This window comes from Agelaius phoeniceus, chromosome 14, assembly GCF_051311805.1.
Source record: "Agelaius phoeniceus isolate bAgePho1 chromosome 14, bAgePho1.hap1, whole genome shotgun sequence".
Lineage (NCBI taxonomy): Eukaryota > Metazoa > Chordata > Aves > Passeriformes > Icteridae > Agelaius > Agelaius phoeniceus.
The window spans coordinates 2,558,473-2,575,697 of NC_135278.1; the positions used below are offsets into that span (position 1 = coordinate 2,558,473).

General features: G+C 49.4%; 1 protein-coding gene across 13 annotated transcripts in view; it reads left to right on the forward strand.

Annotated features, from left to right (window-relative positions):
• ARHGEF9 (Cdc42 guanine nucleotide exchange factor 9) overlaps positions 1-17,225 on the forward strand; it is a 180,278-nt gene that overhangs the window by 68,557 nt on the left and 94,496 nt on the right. Inside the window, exon 1 of one of the 13 annotated variants that reach the window (XM_077185885.1) lies at positions 16,385-16,509. The exons of the other annotated variants lie outside the window; for them this stretch is intronic. Within the exon in view, the coding sequence (XP_077042000.1) occupies positions 16,411-16,509 (99 nt within the window). The 5' untranslated portion in view covers positions 16,385-16,410. Of the gene's footprint in view, positions 1-16,384; positions 16,510-17,225 lie in introns of those variants that run through there. 13 annotated transcript variants of the gene reach the window in all.

The window sequence follows — 17,225 nt, forward strand, 5'->3', positions numbered from 1 at the left end:
GCACGGGCAGGGATGGGAGCAGGAGGCACCGGCAGGTGGGTGCTCTCAGCTCTCCATGGTGCTGCATCTCTGCTCCTCCATCTCTGATGCCAGCCTTAATTCCAGGCTGCTCATGGAACGCCTGAATTCCTGCAGGACGCCTGGAAAGCCTAGGAGGGGAATGGGCATTAGCAGAGCGAAAGGAAAGGAAGGAAAGGCCTTGTTTGTTTTTAATTTGCCCGATAAAAGCGAAAGGTTTTGAGCCTTTGATCTCTCAGGGCAGTGCAAACGCTTTCGCAGTGGCTGAGCCCGTGGGTGCCTTTCAAGCACAGAGAAAGCTCAGTTGTGGTTTTCCAATATCAAAGCCTTCCCAAGGAGGCTGAAATTGCCACGTTGGCTGAGAGCAGGAGTGCAGGCAGCTCCGTGCCCTGGCTGGGACAGTGTCTGAGAGAGACACAACAGTTGGTGGTGACAGGATAACCTGAGCTCTCTGTCTTCACCCCCATTAGCTCTCGAGTTTCTGGTGTTTGGAGACAAGAGAATTTAAATCTTCTATATTTTTAAAACCAAAAGTCTCTATTACAACCAGAAATTCTAATGAGCTTAGGAGAGGGGATGGGCTTTTCTGTCCACCATCCATCAGGACTCTCCATTATTTATTGAAAAGCCTGGTTTGAGCTTGTCTGCCCAGTTTGGAGCAACTGGGGAATGATGGGGCCCTCCAAGGGCTGGGGTCTGGGGGAATTGCCCCCCATTCCCCACCTCTTGCTGCCAGGGTGATGCTGCAGGGGCTGTTTCATCTTTCTACATCTTTGTTTCTCTTTCTGTAAAATGTACAGAAGGAAATTGTCCTTTCCTGTTCAAGGGTTTGGCAAGTGAGGATGAGAAGTGCTGTGTTGGAGGCAGGTGGGATTGAAGCAGATGGATGAAAAATGCCTCTCACCCTCTGGGGCTTTGCGGGGGCCCCTGGCAGAGCAGAGCTCCCACCCAGGAGCTCCGTGCTTTAATTTAAAGCAACATCTTGAATTCCACCCGAGATCCCAACAGTGATGTCAGCAGGGCTCCACCAAAGATTCATTTGGCCTCAAATATTTTGCATATGCAGCGTCAGAGCTCAGCCTTCTGTTTTTGCAGCTAGAGAAGAGCTCTGCACCTCGTTAGAGCCTCCAATAATAATACACTTGCTCTCTGTTATTAATTCATCTAAATGAGGCTTTTTTGTTTCTCTAAGCCTTTTGTGGTATTTCTGTGCTGTCGAGAAATTAATCTGCAGTAAGTAGAAATACCTCAGTAAAGCCAGGAGCTTTGGAGTAGCTGTTGAGCCTCTTGTGGCCTAAGCTCTGGGGCAGAACTACCCAGGGTATCCCCAATGCCCACCCCAAAGCCAGCAAAAAGAGCCAGGAGAGGCTCGTGGTGCACAAAGGAATGGCACAAAAGGCACCCAAGGCAGCTCAGCCTCTGGGTGCTGGCATGGCCTGGAAGTGCTGTCTCTGACCAAGTGACACGAGCTCACATCTTAATTCCCAAATCTTTCCTGTGTTTGGCCATCCTCTCCCCAAAAGGAGGATTGTTCCCTGGAGCATGTTCCCTCCTGTTCTGTCAGGACAGGCAGGAGACATGTCTGTAGTGATTTTCTCAGCTTGTCAGGGAAGACTTCTGCTCCTCCTTTGGACAGATTTCCCACATCTGGAAACATCTCCCCATCACTGCAGTGGGTTTTGCTGCCCTTTTTGCCTCTCTGTTTCTCCTGCAGACAGTTTTACCTTTGCAGGGTTTTTCCAACTCAGGTTGAAATTCAAACGATAATAATACTTGACATTCTTCATCCCGGCATCTTAAAAATCTTTTCTGAAGTTTTAAAGCCTTTAAAGCCTTTGTGCTGTATAAATACTTGAGTACTTCTTCTATTTTTAAATGAAAATGGTGCCTGAAAACCCTTAAAAGTCAAATGAAGATCAAAGGCTTGGGAATACCAGCAGCTCTCTGTATTATTCACAGCAGCTCCAGACTGAGGTTGTGTTGGCAAAGTGCAAAGGGACTGCCGTGCTCATAATGATGCAATAGTGGAATTATGGAATTGTTTGGGTTGGAAGGACCTCAAAGCTCATCCCATTCTACCCCTGCCATGGGCAGGGACACCTCCTACTATCCCAGGTTGCTCCAAGTCTCATCCAGGGAGCAGTTCCAGGGATCCAGGGGCAGCCACAGCTTCTCTGGGCACCCTGTGCCAGGGCCTGCCCACCCTCACAGGGAAGGATTTAGGATTTCTCCTCAATATCCCCTCTAAACCTGCTCTCTCTCATTGGTCTCTAGTTAATCTGTCCCAGCTACTCTGTGAAACTCAGCCTTGGTGCTCAGGAGAGCTGGGCTTGGTGTCTGACATTGCTGCTGCTGCCTGGATGGAAATCCCATGTTCTGTCATCTTGTTTGAAAATAAGAGAAAACTAGAGAAAACCAGAAAAGGGCTCTGCACCTCATCCATCCCAGTGCAGGAATGGCCAGCAAAGGTCTGGAGCAGGGATAGTAGCAGCTCTGCCCTTTTCAGGGGAGCTGGCCTGCCTTTACAAGGTTTTCAGCAAAGTAAACCTCTTTTCCTGCAGCCCAGTCCTCCTCACCGTTTTCCTCCCTCCCTGTAGCTTCTGAGCAGGAATCAGGACAATAGATGGAAATTGATGTCCTGGAGACATGTGACAAGGGGATCCTGAGGGCTCAGGGCAGCTCACAGAAGAATTGCCTCTGATAAATGCTCAGAGGTTTCTGTGGGTTTGCTCAGCAGCTGCAGTCAGGGCTCACAGTGGGGATTTTTACCACTGCCCAGGGAATTGTTCCAGGGCTGTGTGAGCCACCACCAGCAGCATCTTTGCTGGAATAAAAGGTAAAAATGGATGCAGAGCAATTTGGCCAGAAGAAGAGTGGAAAGAAAAAAAAAAAAGTTAAGATCCAAGGAGTGGCTGTTGAAACGCAAAAGGATCTAGAAAGCAAAGATGCAAAAATAAAATCAGAATCGGAAATGAGTGATGTTTTTCCAGCATTGTGTAACTCATTTTAATTGCAATCCATCTAGAAATCTATTTGAGGCAAGAAATCAATGCAGAATTGTAGAGCAAAGCATTGGACTTCCAGATGTTTGCAGCTTTCTGGATTGTTATTTCCAGCTTCCTCCCACAGTTTATTTGAGTCCCTCCTTCCTGGCAGTGGCCAGGGAAAGATGTCCCCCCTGATGTGTGGCAGGTGGGCAGTGAGGGCTGTTCCAGGGCTTTCTGCTCTGAATTTGCCTCTTGTTGTGTGTCGAGGAACACCCTGGAGTGGTTTTGGTGCTGGGAATGGGGTGTTGGAATGTGGAAGCCCTGGGGTTTCTGTAGGATCACCCCAAATCTCCCAGGCATGGCTGAGGGGTCAGGGCAGGCTGTTGTCCCCTCACAGGGAGTTTTCCCTGGGCAGGAATTCTGTGTGAGTGATGGAGCTGGGGCCATGCTGTGCTCTTCTCTCTGATCAACTCCTTTAAATCCATGGGATGAGGTTGTGTAGCACAAGCATGGGAGCTGCTTCATCATCTGGAAGTTCCTTTCCCTGAATGGGCTTTCTCAGCTTAAGAGACTGGTGAAAGTCCATCCATGCTCAAGGCTTCTGGTAATTCAGCAGAATTAAGTCCTGACTTTCACAGATGTCATCCATGTCATTCCCAGCAGTCTCCTAAAGGCCAGTATGACATTTCTCTTGGGTTTGGTGGCATTTGTGAGGGAGGTTTTACCTTGTTTCTGGTCCATCCTCAGCTCTGGGGGCCTTGCTTTGAATCCAGTTTTGGCAAGGGCCTCGTGGAGACTGGCCAGAGATGGGTCTGGGCAGAGCTGGGGCTGCAGGAGGATCCCTGTGCTCCTGGAGGGAGGGAGGCTGTGCTGCCATGGCCTTTGGAGTGTCCCTTTGTCCCACCTGGAGATGGAGTCAGGCGGTGAGGCAAGGACAGAGCTCCCCAGGAGGCAGCCAGGCTCCTCAAAGATCACAGAGCAGCCTCACAGCCAGGTGAGGCTCTGAGACAGCAATCCAGGGAGCAGCTGAGCTGCCTGACACTCACATTCCCCACAGGATGGCCCAGAAGCAGTGGCCTCCAGGTAGGGAATTCACCTTCACCTCCCTCCTGGCTTCCAAGCGTGTCCCCCTCACCATGTCACTCTCAGGCTGTCACTGCAGGGTGTTAAACGTGTTTGTGTGTAGAATACTGGCTTGGAGCAGCTGAGAGAAATGGGAACAGAGTTTGCAGCAGGTTAGGATGAGTTGGGATGAATCTGATGGGATTGCATGCAAAGGAACCATCCTCAGTCTGGGAAGAAGGCAGGGAAAGAGAACATTCAGGCTTTTCCAAATCAAGAGAGTGCAGCTGGAAGAGGGGGAAGGATACAATGCAGGAGGTAAAGCTAAGAATAGAGGAGTGTGTTATAAAGGGAAATCTGGGGCTGGAGGTCAGGACAAATTAGAACATGCAGGAAATGTACTCCACTAGGCCATAGATTTGTATTTCTGGAAAATAACTGAAGTATCTTCACGTGGGGCAGTTCTCATGGGATTAGAGAAAATATCAGAACAGGTTCTCAAAGAGACAGTCTTCCTTTGGCCTGTGAGCAGAACAGAGGATTCAAATCTGGTTTTTGGAGCCCAGAGCCCCTTGAATTCTGTGAGGCTCAGCTTTTCCTGCAGGCACCTCTGGCAGCACAGCTTGATGGAGGGGCAGCACCAGCAGGATGTGCTCAAAATAGAGTTTATTGTGATGATAATTGCAGAGAGGGGCAGCAAATCTCCCCAGGACAGATGGAGTCAGGAGTAGAAGGGCTCTGGAAATGGGCTGTGGGTGAAGCTCAAGCAGGGGAAGGCAGTGTTTTATTGTTATTACCTGGAGTGGATCCAAGCCTTTAACAGATGGGAGGATTTGCCAGTTTGGCTGTGCTGGAAAGCTGGGCAGTGGAGCCATCCATCCATCCATCCATCCATCATCCATCATCCATCCATCCATCCATCCATCCATCCATCCATCCATCCATCCGTCCGTCCATCCATCCGTCCATCCATCATCCATCCACCCATGGATCCATCCATCATCCATCCATCCATCCATCCATCCATCCATCCATCCATCCATCCATCATCCATCCATCCATCCATCCATCCATCCATCCGTCCGTCCGTCCATCCATCCATCCATCCATCCATCATCCATCCATCTATCATCCATCCATCCATCCATCCATCCATCCATCCATCCATCATCCATCCATGGATCCATCCATCTATCATCCATCCATCCATCCATCCATCCATCCATCCATCCATCATCCATCCATCCATCCATCCATCCATCCATCCATCCATCCATCATCCATCCATCCATCCATCCATCTATCCATCCATCCATCCACCATCCATCCATCCATCCATCATCCATCCACCATCCATCCATCCACCATCCATCCATCCATCCATCCATCCATCCATCCATCCATCCATCATCCATCCATCCATCCATCCATCCATCCATCCATCCATCCATCATCCATCCACCATCCATCCATCCATCCATCCATCCATCCATCCATCATCCATCCATCCATCATCCATCCATGGATCCATCCATGGATCCATCCATCCATCATCCATGGATCCATGGATCCATCCATCCATCCATCCATCCATCCATCCACCATCCATCATCCATCCATCCCTCATCCATCATCCATCCATCCATCATCCATCCATCCATCCATCCATCCATCCATCCATCCATCTATCATCCATGGATCCATCCATCCATCCATCCATCCATCCATCCATCCATCCTCCATCCATCCATCCATCCATCCATCCATCCATCCATCCATCCATCCTCCATCCATCCATCCATCCATCCATCCATCCATCCATCCATCCTCCATCCATCATTCCATCCATCCATCCATCCATCCATCCATCCATCCATCCATCCATCATCCATCCATGGATCCATCCATGGATCCATCCATGGATCCATCCATCCATCATCCATGGATCCATGGATCCATCCATCCATCCATCCATCCATCTATCATCCATCCATCCATCCATCCATCCATCCATCCATCCATCCATCCATCATCCATCCATCCATCCATCCATCCATCCATCATCCATCCATCCATCCATCCATCCATCCATCCATGATCCATCCATCCATCCATCATCCATCCATCCATCCATCCATCCATCATCCATCCATCCATCCATCCATCCATCCATCCATCCATCCATCCATGATCCATCCATCATCCATCCATCATCCATCCATCCATCCATCCATCCATCCATCCATCCATGATCCATCCATCCATCCTGGCTGCAGTGTCCCATGTCCCAGCAGTGCTTTGGGGACATGCTGGACTGGAAGGTCAGGGTTTGCTTTGGTGGTGGTTTGGTGCAGCTGTGGTTAGAGGTGCCAGGAGCTGCACATAAGTCTTGGGTTTGGCACTGGTCCTAGAGAAGGAGAAACAAGTAAGTGAGATCCTGCAAATGAGTGTTTGGATTATTGCTTTTGAGAAGATGGATGGAGGTGGATTGGCTGCAGGAGCAGGATTTATCTTGGCAGTTCAGCAGCCTGCCCCAGCCCTTCCTGGTGTTGTGGTGTGGCCAGAAGGGCTCTGGATTTATGGATGACCTTAGGAAGCACAGGCAGTGCTGGAGGAGCTGGGGTGCTGCAGAGGCAAGGCCACAGAGCCTTATCTGTGTCCAGCAGCTTCAAGGTCTGATTTTTAAAAAGGTTCCTGTATTTATTACCAAGAGCACTGGGTTCTTCTTCTAACATAAAATCGGCCTTAATTTGTAGATAATTCTGTTGCATCCTGTGCTACTTATCCAGAGCCTCTCCCCACCTGGTGTTCGTGCATAAATGCAGAACAGATTTTTTTCCCCCCATTTTCTCTCCCTGCAGTAGCTCCAGCCATTTTAAATCTGTGAGCTGGAACTCCAGGGATCTTGCTCATCCTGATGGACCTAAAAGTGGAGCACACAGGGGACATTCTGGGAGTTTGGCCATGAGCCCAAGACCTTTAAAATCATGAACCAGATTCTTGGTTAGCTAAATTTCAGAGCTTTCCAATGTGTTAGGAAGTCACAAGATTTTTTCAGCTATCAGGTTTTAATATTTTTAAAAATTAAAAATTAAAGTTAACAGTCCTGCATTGACATAAGATATAAATAATTTAAACCACTCCACTTCCAGGAGAATAGTTTTGAAATAAAAGTAAATATGTAACCAGTTTGTGGAGACAAACATAAAGCTTTCATTTCTTTGGAGTCTGTATTAATGAATATGGCATTTGTAAGCTGCTTTCTACACATACTCACTGCCCATCCACCCCAAGAAAAGGTTGGTTTTTACTACCTGATGTATTTATAAGCTAAGAATATAAAAATTCAATAGGCTGTTACAGTGTGAGCACAACATTGATTTGTGCTGATTTGCATTGATTGCAAATTTGACTTGCAGCCCCACACATCAGAAATGACCTGCCCAGGTGCTGGGGGATCCCAGGGCAGTGAAGGTGACCCTCTGGGCATGCAGGGAGTGTTGGGCTGTGTGCAGCTCCAGAGACCCAAATCAGGGGGTTTGGACACCTGGGCTCTCAGGTGGCTCCTTTGGGCAGGGATGTTGCACATCCAGACAGAGCTGGCTGCTCCCAGATTCCCAGGGAGATGCTCGCATCCACTCTGACTCACATCCATGGCATTTCATTGTTGGGTTGAAGACTGTCTAAAAATTCCCTGGCATTTCTCCAGAGAGAGTGCCAGCAGCCCTTAAACTCAACTCATTTCCTTCCCATCAAAGCACGGAGCTCATCAATAGCAATCTCAGGCTCCAGCAGGGAACTCGGAGGTGGGTGGGATTTGCCACCCTCCACAGCCTGGTGGTAAATAGGTCATTACCAACACAACAGCAGGAATAAAGCACAGAGGGGCAATTTGGAGAGGGAGAAATGATGGTCCTTTACCTTTGGTAGCAGTATTTTTGCTGGTGCCAGCAGAATGATTTAGGGAATTTTTGCTGGTTACTTTATGGAATCAATGAACAGCATCTTATCATAGGTTTGTGTCTGGGGATTGACAAATGCTCAGGTGCTTTTTTACCTCTCTGCTTGCTTTTATTAACTAATGGGAGCTTAAAAGACAAGGTGAAGCCCAGGAGCTCTCTGCTGACTGGAGCTCTTACCAGCTCATTGGAGCCTTTTCCCAGCAAGTTGCTCTCAGAGCCCTTTTTTTCCAGCAGGAGTGTCACATATGATAGAGGGACTCAAAGGGGCCAGTTTTACCTTTAAAGTCTAGGTTTAATTTTTTTTTTCTGTTCAAAAAAATGTGTTTCGACAGTTTGTCACATCGGCTCAGCCTGCCACGTCGTGGGCAGTGAAGTGTTAGGAAGGAAGAGCAGAAAGTATTTTGATGAAGGATCAAGTCAACTCCCTAATGTTTTTTGAACATCTCCTGTGTTGACCTTGGTCCACACAGACACCCCCCACTCCTGCAGCTCTCCTGGCTCTGGGAGAGCTTCTGGAGGTGCTGAGGGAATTGCCAGGCAGGGGTTGGCGAGATGGCAGCAAAAGTTCTTGCAGGAGGTCTGTGCTTTGCAGCAGAGGCATTTGCCAGCTTCTCCTGAAGCCTCCATCCTGTGTTTATTTTGGAGCTGAGGAGGAGGGAAGGAGGGAGGGAGGCATCATCATCCTTTTGGTAGCTATGGAGAGCGGGGAGGGCAAAGTCTGTGGAGCACAAGAGCCCCCAGATCTCCATGCTCAGCTTCCAGAAAAGCCCAGCCCAGTCCCTCCTGTTGGGCTTGTTTTTATCCCCAGACAAACATTTAATTATTTTACCTTCACGCTGCTGCTGAATCAACTGAGAGAAGTACAGAAGATAATGCACTTCTATTTTTATATCTTACACTAATGAAGCTCAGGCTGGAATTTTCCCCTGCACGATTGGCTGGGACAGGGGAGGAAAAATTCCGAGGGAGAGGAGGAGGAGGGAGCGAGACACTCAGCATTTAGCAGCGAGCATGGCTGTGGTTGGAGCAAACCTGCAGCACTCCAAACAGCCCTGGAAAGTGAGGAGAGCAGCATTTTATCCCTCTGCAAGGATCACAGAGGCTGTTTCTCCGTGGTGAGGGATGGATGGAGGCAGTGATATTCCAGGACTGTGCTGCTGGCTCTGCTTTCTTGGCAGGGCTGAGCACCAGGGCTGGGCTGCCCCCAGCCCCCAGCGTGGGCTCACTTGCTCCCTGGAAAACATCCCCTGGGACTTGGCAGGAGCCGAGTGCTCCATCAAAAGTTCATTAATATGTTGAGCTGGAGCCACATGGCTGCTGGGAGCACCAGCACTAGGACAGGGTGGAGCAGGCTACATCAGAGAGAGTGAAAAATGTGCAGGGATGTAACACTGGTGGGAGGCAGGTGCTTAGGGCTGGCCTGTGGTGGGTGACACCTTAATCTGAGGGGGCACGATGGCAGTGATGGCCCCTGAGCTGGATGGGTGTCTGGAGAGCTCAGCTTACCCAGAGCTGCTCCTTGCAGCTCAGCATCAAGATGAAAATCCGGGCTAAAGTCTCCCTATCTGATAAGAATTTCAGTGCCAGGCAGCAGAGATTTGGCCTCAATGCTGGGAGTCAGCCTGGCAGGATTTGGATTGCAGCTCTGCTGGGATCAGCTGTGGCATCTGGGGCTGTGTGGAGCAGCCCCTGTGAGCTCCTTTCCAAGGTGAGAAACTGCTCCTGAACTGCTCAAGGCTCCTCAAAGAGTCAAATGAAAGGATTTGACATTTTCTTTCATAAAATAGAGAGGGAGTAATCAAAGCACAGTCATGCATGGGTTTATTAATTTGCTGAACCGCAGCGCTGTCAGTCATTGGGAAATGAGACATTGGGTTTTATTTGGGAAACCTGAGGGGGGAAAGTCAAGTAGAAATCCCAAAGAAACAGCATTTACATAGGTTTTCCAGCAGCTGATTTGAGCTCACCTGGAGGCCACGGGTCCTGAGCATCCTTGTGTGCATTTTGGGGGTGATAATGTTCGATATCTGTACCCTAGAGAAAGCAGCTACAGTATTTCAGTACCTGATGGGTGTGTCACAGGTCAGACTTCCTCTGAAGGGGACAAAGAGAATGTGATCCAGTGAGGAAAAACAGGAATGTGCTTGAAGAGTCACCCTCAGATCCCAGAAGGTCCCTGTAGAAATTTGTCCTCTTGAACAGTGCCCAAATGTGGAATGATGCTTTATAGTGTCCATAAAAGGAGCTATTAATGAAATTAATCTGGGAGGGAAGGGCAGCACAGAAAGAAAGATGAAATTTTACAGCCTAGGCATTGAGTAGATGAAAAGTGTAAATCCACTGGTAGTGCCTGGAAAGGCCCTGTTTGACCCCAGGGAATGTCACAGCTTCAGTCCAGCTGGACAGGCACCAGCAGCACCATCCCTGCCACAACTCCTGTCCCTGTGTGCAGATCCTTGTCAAGGCCCGGCATGGAGCTGCCTTCAGCCCAGGGATTGCCTGTGCTGTCCATCAGCAAACTGGTGGAACAGCCTTGGGCAGGGCTTCAGGCTGCCAGGGAAGAACAGCATGGCCACGAGGGCAGCAGGAGGGAGAAAACATTATTCCATCCATGGGAAATAGGGGCCTACATGGAGGAGATTCAGGGAAACTCTACAGCCCAGGAAAGTGGGCACCATGATTCCCTGGGATCCTGAGGTTCATCATCTGATGCTGTTCAGCCTGAAGGGTCCCATGACAGGTGATTTCAGATTTTAGGAGAAATTTTATCTTAAAAATGCAAAAAGAGCTTCAGACTTTTGGAACATTGTTGCCCAGAGAAGCTGTGGCTGTCCCTGGATCCCTGGAGATGTCCAAGACCAGGTTGGAGCACCCTGGGTGCTGGTGGAAAGTGTTCCTGCCCATGGCCTGAGGAAGATGAGCATTAAGGTCCCTTCCAAGCCAAACCATTCTTTGTAATCCTCCTTCCTTTGGTGTCACAGACCAGCTGGGGGCTGCCACACCATTCCATGATTCTGTGAGGAGGAAAGCTGGGAAAAGTAAATGGCACCAGGTTAGCATGGGAACCAACTCCTGGGCACTGGGGAAAAGCAAATGGCACCAGGTTAGCATGGGAACCAACTGCTGGGCACTGGGAATGGTAAATGGCACCAGGTTAGCATGGGAACCAACTGCTGGGCACTGGGAATGGTGAATGGCACCAGGTTAGCATGAGAACCAACTCCTGGGCACTGGGAAATGTAAATGGCACCAGGTTAGCATGGGAACCAACTCCTGGGCACTGGGAATGGTAAATGGCACCAGGTTAGCATGGGAACCAACTCCTGGGCACTGGGGAAAAGCAAATGGCACCAGGTTAGCATGGGAACCAACTGCTGGGCACTGGGAATGGTAAATGGCACCAGGTTAGCATGAGAACCAACTGCTGGGCACTGGGGAAAGTAAATGGCACCAGGTTAGCATGGGAACCAACTCCTGGGCCCTGGGAGGACAAGCCCTGGGAGCTGGGAAGGACAGCTGGGTCTGTGATGGAAGCTGATGGCTGAGGCTTCCCTGGCTCACAGGAACAGTTTGTGCCTCTGGCCTTTTAAAAATTGAACCTTGAAAATCTGAAGGAAATAGACTTTTTATCTGGTTAGTGTTTTGGTCCTATAAAACTGGAAGTCATAATACCCTGTAAAACATTTGAGGCAATTTGGGAATATGGCATTCCTTATTAAACTCGGTGGGTTTTAGAGACTTCTTAGGTTTTCACAGTGGTTCAGGCTGTGACCTCTATAATGTTCAACAGGATCCTTGAAAAATTGAGACCAATTTAACAAGAATAGCTGCTGCCTTGGTGCTCCAGCTCTTCCATTTCTTTCCTGCCTGGAGTTAAGTTCATAATGGTTTAGCAGAACCTTTTTAGTTGCTAAAACGATTATTGTGGTCTGGGCATAGGGGACTGCTTTGTGACAGATATTTTAGCAGAACCATTTGTCCATGGCTGGAATAACAAAGTGAAATGTCACAAGTACAATATTTTGAAGGTCAGAAATCATAACTCTTTGCATATTTTCAAAGTTATTTTTGGCCAGTGTAACAAAATATACTGTTATTTGGGAGTTTGAGGGAATATAAACCTCTGTGGATAAAGAGGAGATCTGGCAGTTGTTTACAGCTGATGTTTCCTGATGTCTGGGGTGTGGCAGGGTGTTTGTGCCAGACCTAGAGAGGAGTCCCAAAATGCAGCAGCAGGGATGTTTTTCTGTAGCTGGAATTTTACTCTGTGTCTGAAAATCCAAAGCCCCTAATGGTTTAAACAGAGAGCTGGTGCACATCAGAATTCTGTGGCACTGGGATGTTTCCTCCTCTGGGCTGCCAGGCTTGTGTTTTATCTCCTTTCCTCTTCATTCCTGAATGAACTTTGCCAGTTTGCTGCAGCAGGCAGAGGATGTTGGTGCTATGCTCTCTGCAGGGGGGATGCTCTGTGCCCTGCAGTCTTTCCTGGAATTCTGCTCCCAAATCTCTGTGTTTACAGGGTGAGCAGCATCCCTTCTATGTAGCTGTCTGTGGCCCTTGGGAAGAACAGACAGAGTAAATATTCCTGTATTTCCTTCACACAATGAATTCCACAAGCATGTGGCTGCATTTCTCCTGCAGGAAGCTCACCTGAGCTCTCAGGGGCTGCAGGACACTGTGCCACAGGAGCTTTGGGTCTTTACCCTTCCTCTAATTGATGAATAATTTGTTGCTGTTCCATGCAGATGTGAGGTTTTTTAGGGATCCCATAGCACCTCCCTTTTCCCAGTGTTGCCTAATGAGGAGTCTGAGAGAATTTTTTGCTCCAAGACTTTTTTCCTCCTGATGCCTTGCAAAGCTTGACCTAGAGCAGAGGCTGGACAGAGCTAAAGAATAAAGCAGGGATTTATTAAAAGGCTTCAACAGATCCAGCTTGGGCAGCACAACCCAAAATGGTCACAAAAATCCCTGACTGGTCACGGGGTCTCTCCCTTGGATCAGTTCTGCTCCATTTGCATCTTGCAGTTCATTGTCCCATTCCAGCTTTAGCCCCTGCAGTCCCATCCTTGTTTTTCTCTCTCAGCCCATGGTGTTTGTGCTCTTGGGCTGAGATTTGGATCATTTGTCCTTGGTCCCCAGCTGGAGAGGGAATTGTTTTGTCTCCCTGCTCTGTGCAGAGCTCACCATCACATAATATGAAGCCCAGACTCACACATCAAAGCAGCAGAGAATTTGAAAAATAGAAAAGCTCAAACCTGAGGCATCACTCCAAACCCTCCATCCCCGAGGCTGGTCCCTTGCAGAGGCAGAGAGTGAGCAGCCTTCACCCTCTAGTAGTGGCTGCTCAGGGCTGGTGTATGTTTAGAACACAAAAATCAGGAGGAATATGTGAGAAGGGAGAGTGATTGCACTCAGGTCTGGCTGTGTTATCCCAAAGCTGTTCCAGGAATGCCACAGGGCTGCCCACAGAAAAACATAGGTAGGAAATGCAATGGAAAATGCAATGGAAATGCAGAAAGTGCTCACCTTATCTCTCAGTTAAGATCCCATCCTCTCCTGACATCCGCAGTCCTGGGTGTCAGGGTTTGAAGGAAGCATCAAAGCTGAAGCCTGTTGGGACAGAGAGGCTTTCCTGGGAGGAGAGGCTCTGCCAGCATGGGGAGGGATGGATGCTGCTGCTGCTACACACCCCAGCAGCAACAATTCCTTTTCAATTGTTACATCCTCTGCAGGGGCTGTGGGATCATCCACGTGCTCTGGGGTGACAGTCCCAGCTTGGCCCAGGGAGCTGAGCTTTGGTTTGGAAGCAGGGATTGATTGAATGGTGTCTATTCCAACTTGACCAGCCAAGGAGAACCTGCTGGCCAGGTTGTGTGGGGGAAAGGAGACTGAGCATGGTGAGCTGCTCTGAGGTGAATTGCTCTTCCACTGTGTGGAATGCTGCACACTCTGAGATCCTGTGCTGATGGAAAATGGGAAAGATCAATCCAAGATTGCAGGGAGCCCCAGCCAGGCTGCTGTTCCTCCCTGGTGGAGGATGTCCCCTCTCAGCCTGGCCTGGTGCTCACCACAACCCCCACAACACCAACATTTTGGCTGGTTTACCATCCACCTTCACATCTCCTTGGCCTTCTGTCTCCCAGCTGGATTTGAGCATGGTTTCCTCTGAGTTTAATAATTTGTGAGGCTGCTCTGCTCCTCTCCAGGCTTGTGGCTGATGTCTGTGGCTGCTGCAGGGAGAGGCAATGTCCTTCCTGTGTCAGCAGCACAGCTCTGAGAGGGTAGATCTGGATGGCACAGAGGTTTTGGATGTGTGGGCACCCTTTCTTTGGGCCCTCAGTGGATTCTGTGCCAAACTCACAAGCAGTGAATGGAGGCTGAGTGAGGAATTGCTGTTGTGGGACCTTCATCCCACTCGTGGTCCTTCAGAACCAAGGCACACACAGACACAAAAATCTTCTATCAGTGTTTGCAAATTACTGCAGACAGGAGCTCACAAGCTCAGAGCAAATCTCTGTTGCTAATTTTCCAGAGGCACCACTGAAAGAAGAGAATTTCACTCAGGACACTAAAAAAACACTCAAAAAAAGCCAAAATAAAGGAAAGTCCCTCCAGCTTTCAGTTCCAGAATTACCCTCATGTATCAGCTGCCCACGGTTTTCTCTGCAGAATGTCCCTTGGGTCCCTGAGTCTGGAATTCTTTCCAGCACTGAGCATGGGGAGTGGAGGAAAGCAAGGAAAGCTCCTTTTCATCCAGAGCTGTGCCACAGGAGGCTGAGCATCCCCACAGCTCCAGGCATGGCTCTGGTGCCTTCCCACAGGCACCATCCCAGCTGCCAGCTGGGCTGCAAAGGTTGGCATCTGTAAGGTCTCCAGTTTAAAAATAACAGAGAGAAATCTCCCTTCTGCAAGGCCCAAATAAAAAGAGGATGGTTGAGGTAACAGTGATTTAAAAACTCCTGGTCCTGCCTGGGGCACTGCAGGGAGGGAATTGCAGGGCCATGACAGCTTTTCCATGGACACCAGGTGCTTTCCTTGTTGTCCAGCTGGGGGAACCCCGTTCTCAGTTTCATTTTTCTTTAGGTTTTCTTCAGTTTCTGATTTTTCTTTAGAATTCTCAGGCTCACTCTGTGCTTGCCAGCCCTGCTGCACTGGGTTTGCAGTGGGGAAAAACAAGTTCAGGAGGGTATGGGAGAATGTTGTGTTGAGCTTAATTTCTGTTAAACATCCAAGGTGCTGGAGGACTTTCTGTGCTGGTTGAAGCAAGGAATTTAGGATGAGATGTTGTGAAGTGCTCAGAAGCTGAAAATGCAGGGTGGGTAGCAGTTCATGTATCTGTGACCTGCTGAGGTGTGTACTGTGAGTATTGAGTACTGTATTTCTCTTGTTTAGGAGAAATTTGGTGGATTTTGGGGTTGGAAGTGTAGCTAAGTAATGCCAAGTGATGCTTTGCAGCCCTGAGGGAGGCCAGACACAGGCACAGTGCTGCTGACACATGGCTGGGATGTTCTCTGTGAGCCTGGAAAATCTGAGGGAGGGATGGAGGGGTGGATGATGGATGGATGATGGATGGATGGATGGAATGATGGATGGATGGATGGACAGATGGATGGATGGATGGATGGATGATGGATGGAGGGATGGATGGATGGATGGATGGATGGATGGATGGATGGATGGATGGACAGATGGATGGATGAGGGATGGATGGATGGATGGATGGATGGGATGGACAGATGGATGGATGGATGGATGATGGATGGATGATGGATGGATGGATGGAATGATGGATGGATGGATGGAATGATGGATGGATGGATGGATGGATGGATGGATGGATGGATGGATGGACAGATGGATGGATGGATGGATGGATGGATGGATGGATGGATGGATGGATGATGGATGGACAGATGGATGGATGGATGGACAGATGGATGGATGGATGGATGGATGGATGGATGGATGGATGGACAGATGGATGGATGGATGGATGGAATGATGGATGGATGATGGATGGATGATGGATGGATGGATGGATGGATGGATGGATGATGGATGGAGGGATGGATGGATCCATGGATGGATGGATGGATGGATGGACAGATGGATGGATGAGGGATGGATGGATGGATGGATGGATGGATGGATGGATGGATGGATGGAATGGACAGATGGATGGAATGATGGATGGATGATGGATGGATGGATCCATGGATGGATGGATGGATGATGGATGATGGATAGATGGACAGATGGACCCATGGATGGATGGATGGATGATGGATGATGGATAGATGGACAGATGGACCCATGGATGGATGGATGGATGACTCTGTGAGTGTTTTCACCCAGGTGGAGGAAGCATTGCACACACCTTGATGGCCTTGGGAATGAGGAGGTGGTGGAGGCCCCTTCGGATCCTGCACAGGGACATTTCCAGAGCAGCCTCGCACTGCAAACTCCCGGCTCTGTCCGAAGCAAGTTCCTGCATGCTGGCATCATTTGCATGCATCAGGATAAATCTGCCTTGCCCAGAAAGCTCTGACAGTGAGAGCACTGCAGCTCCCAGTGCAGGCAATGCTCAGATGAAAGCTGCTGGAGAGAGCACCTAGGAAGGGCAGTGAGGGGAGATGAGGGGAGAGCTGAGCTGGCAGCACACACAGAGCTCGGGGGGCTCACAGCTGTGCCTGCCCAACATGGGGGGCTTGGAGGGGGGCACTGACTGGCAGAGCATCCAATCTGGCCAAGTAAAAGGCATTAACTCCTGGAGGGAAGGATCAGGAGGGTGTTCCATCTCTTCCCCAGCAGGTTTGCAGTGGAGGCTGACAGACATGTTCGGTAGCTCTGAGAGGCACTGGAGCAGCAGTAATGGTTGAGGCAGAGCTGAGGAGCTGCAGGGAAGGGCTGTGGGCATGTGGCTGGTTTTGCTGTGCTGCTTCTCAGTGCTCCCTCCCCGAGCATGTCCTTTGTCTCCTTGAGCTGCTTAGTTTTGGTGGCATTCAGTGTTCCCAGGTCAGACACCAGAGCAAGAATCACTCCTGGAGACTGGCAGGCCTAGAGCTTCCCACATTTCCACATGTTCCAGAGCTGCAGGAACCTGGGCCCAGCAGCTCTCCTCAGCTGTTCAGTGGGTTCCAGGAGGGAAGGGATTCTCTCAGGAGGCAGATCCTCAGATCTGTGCTGGGGCCCCAGA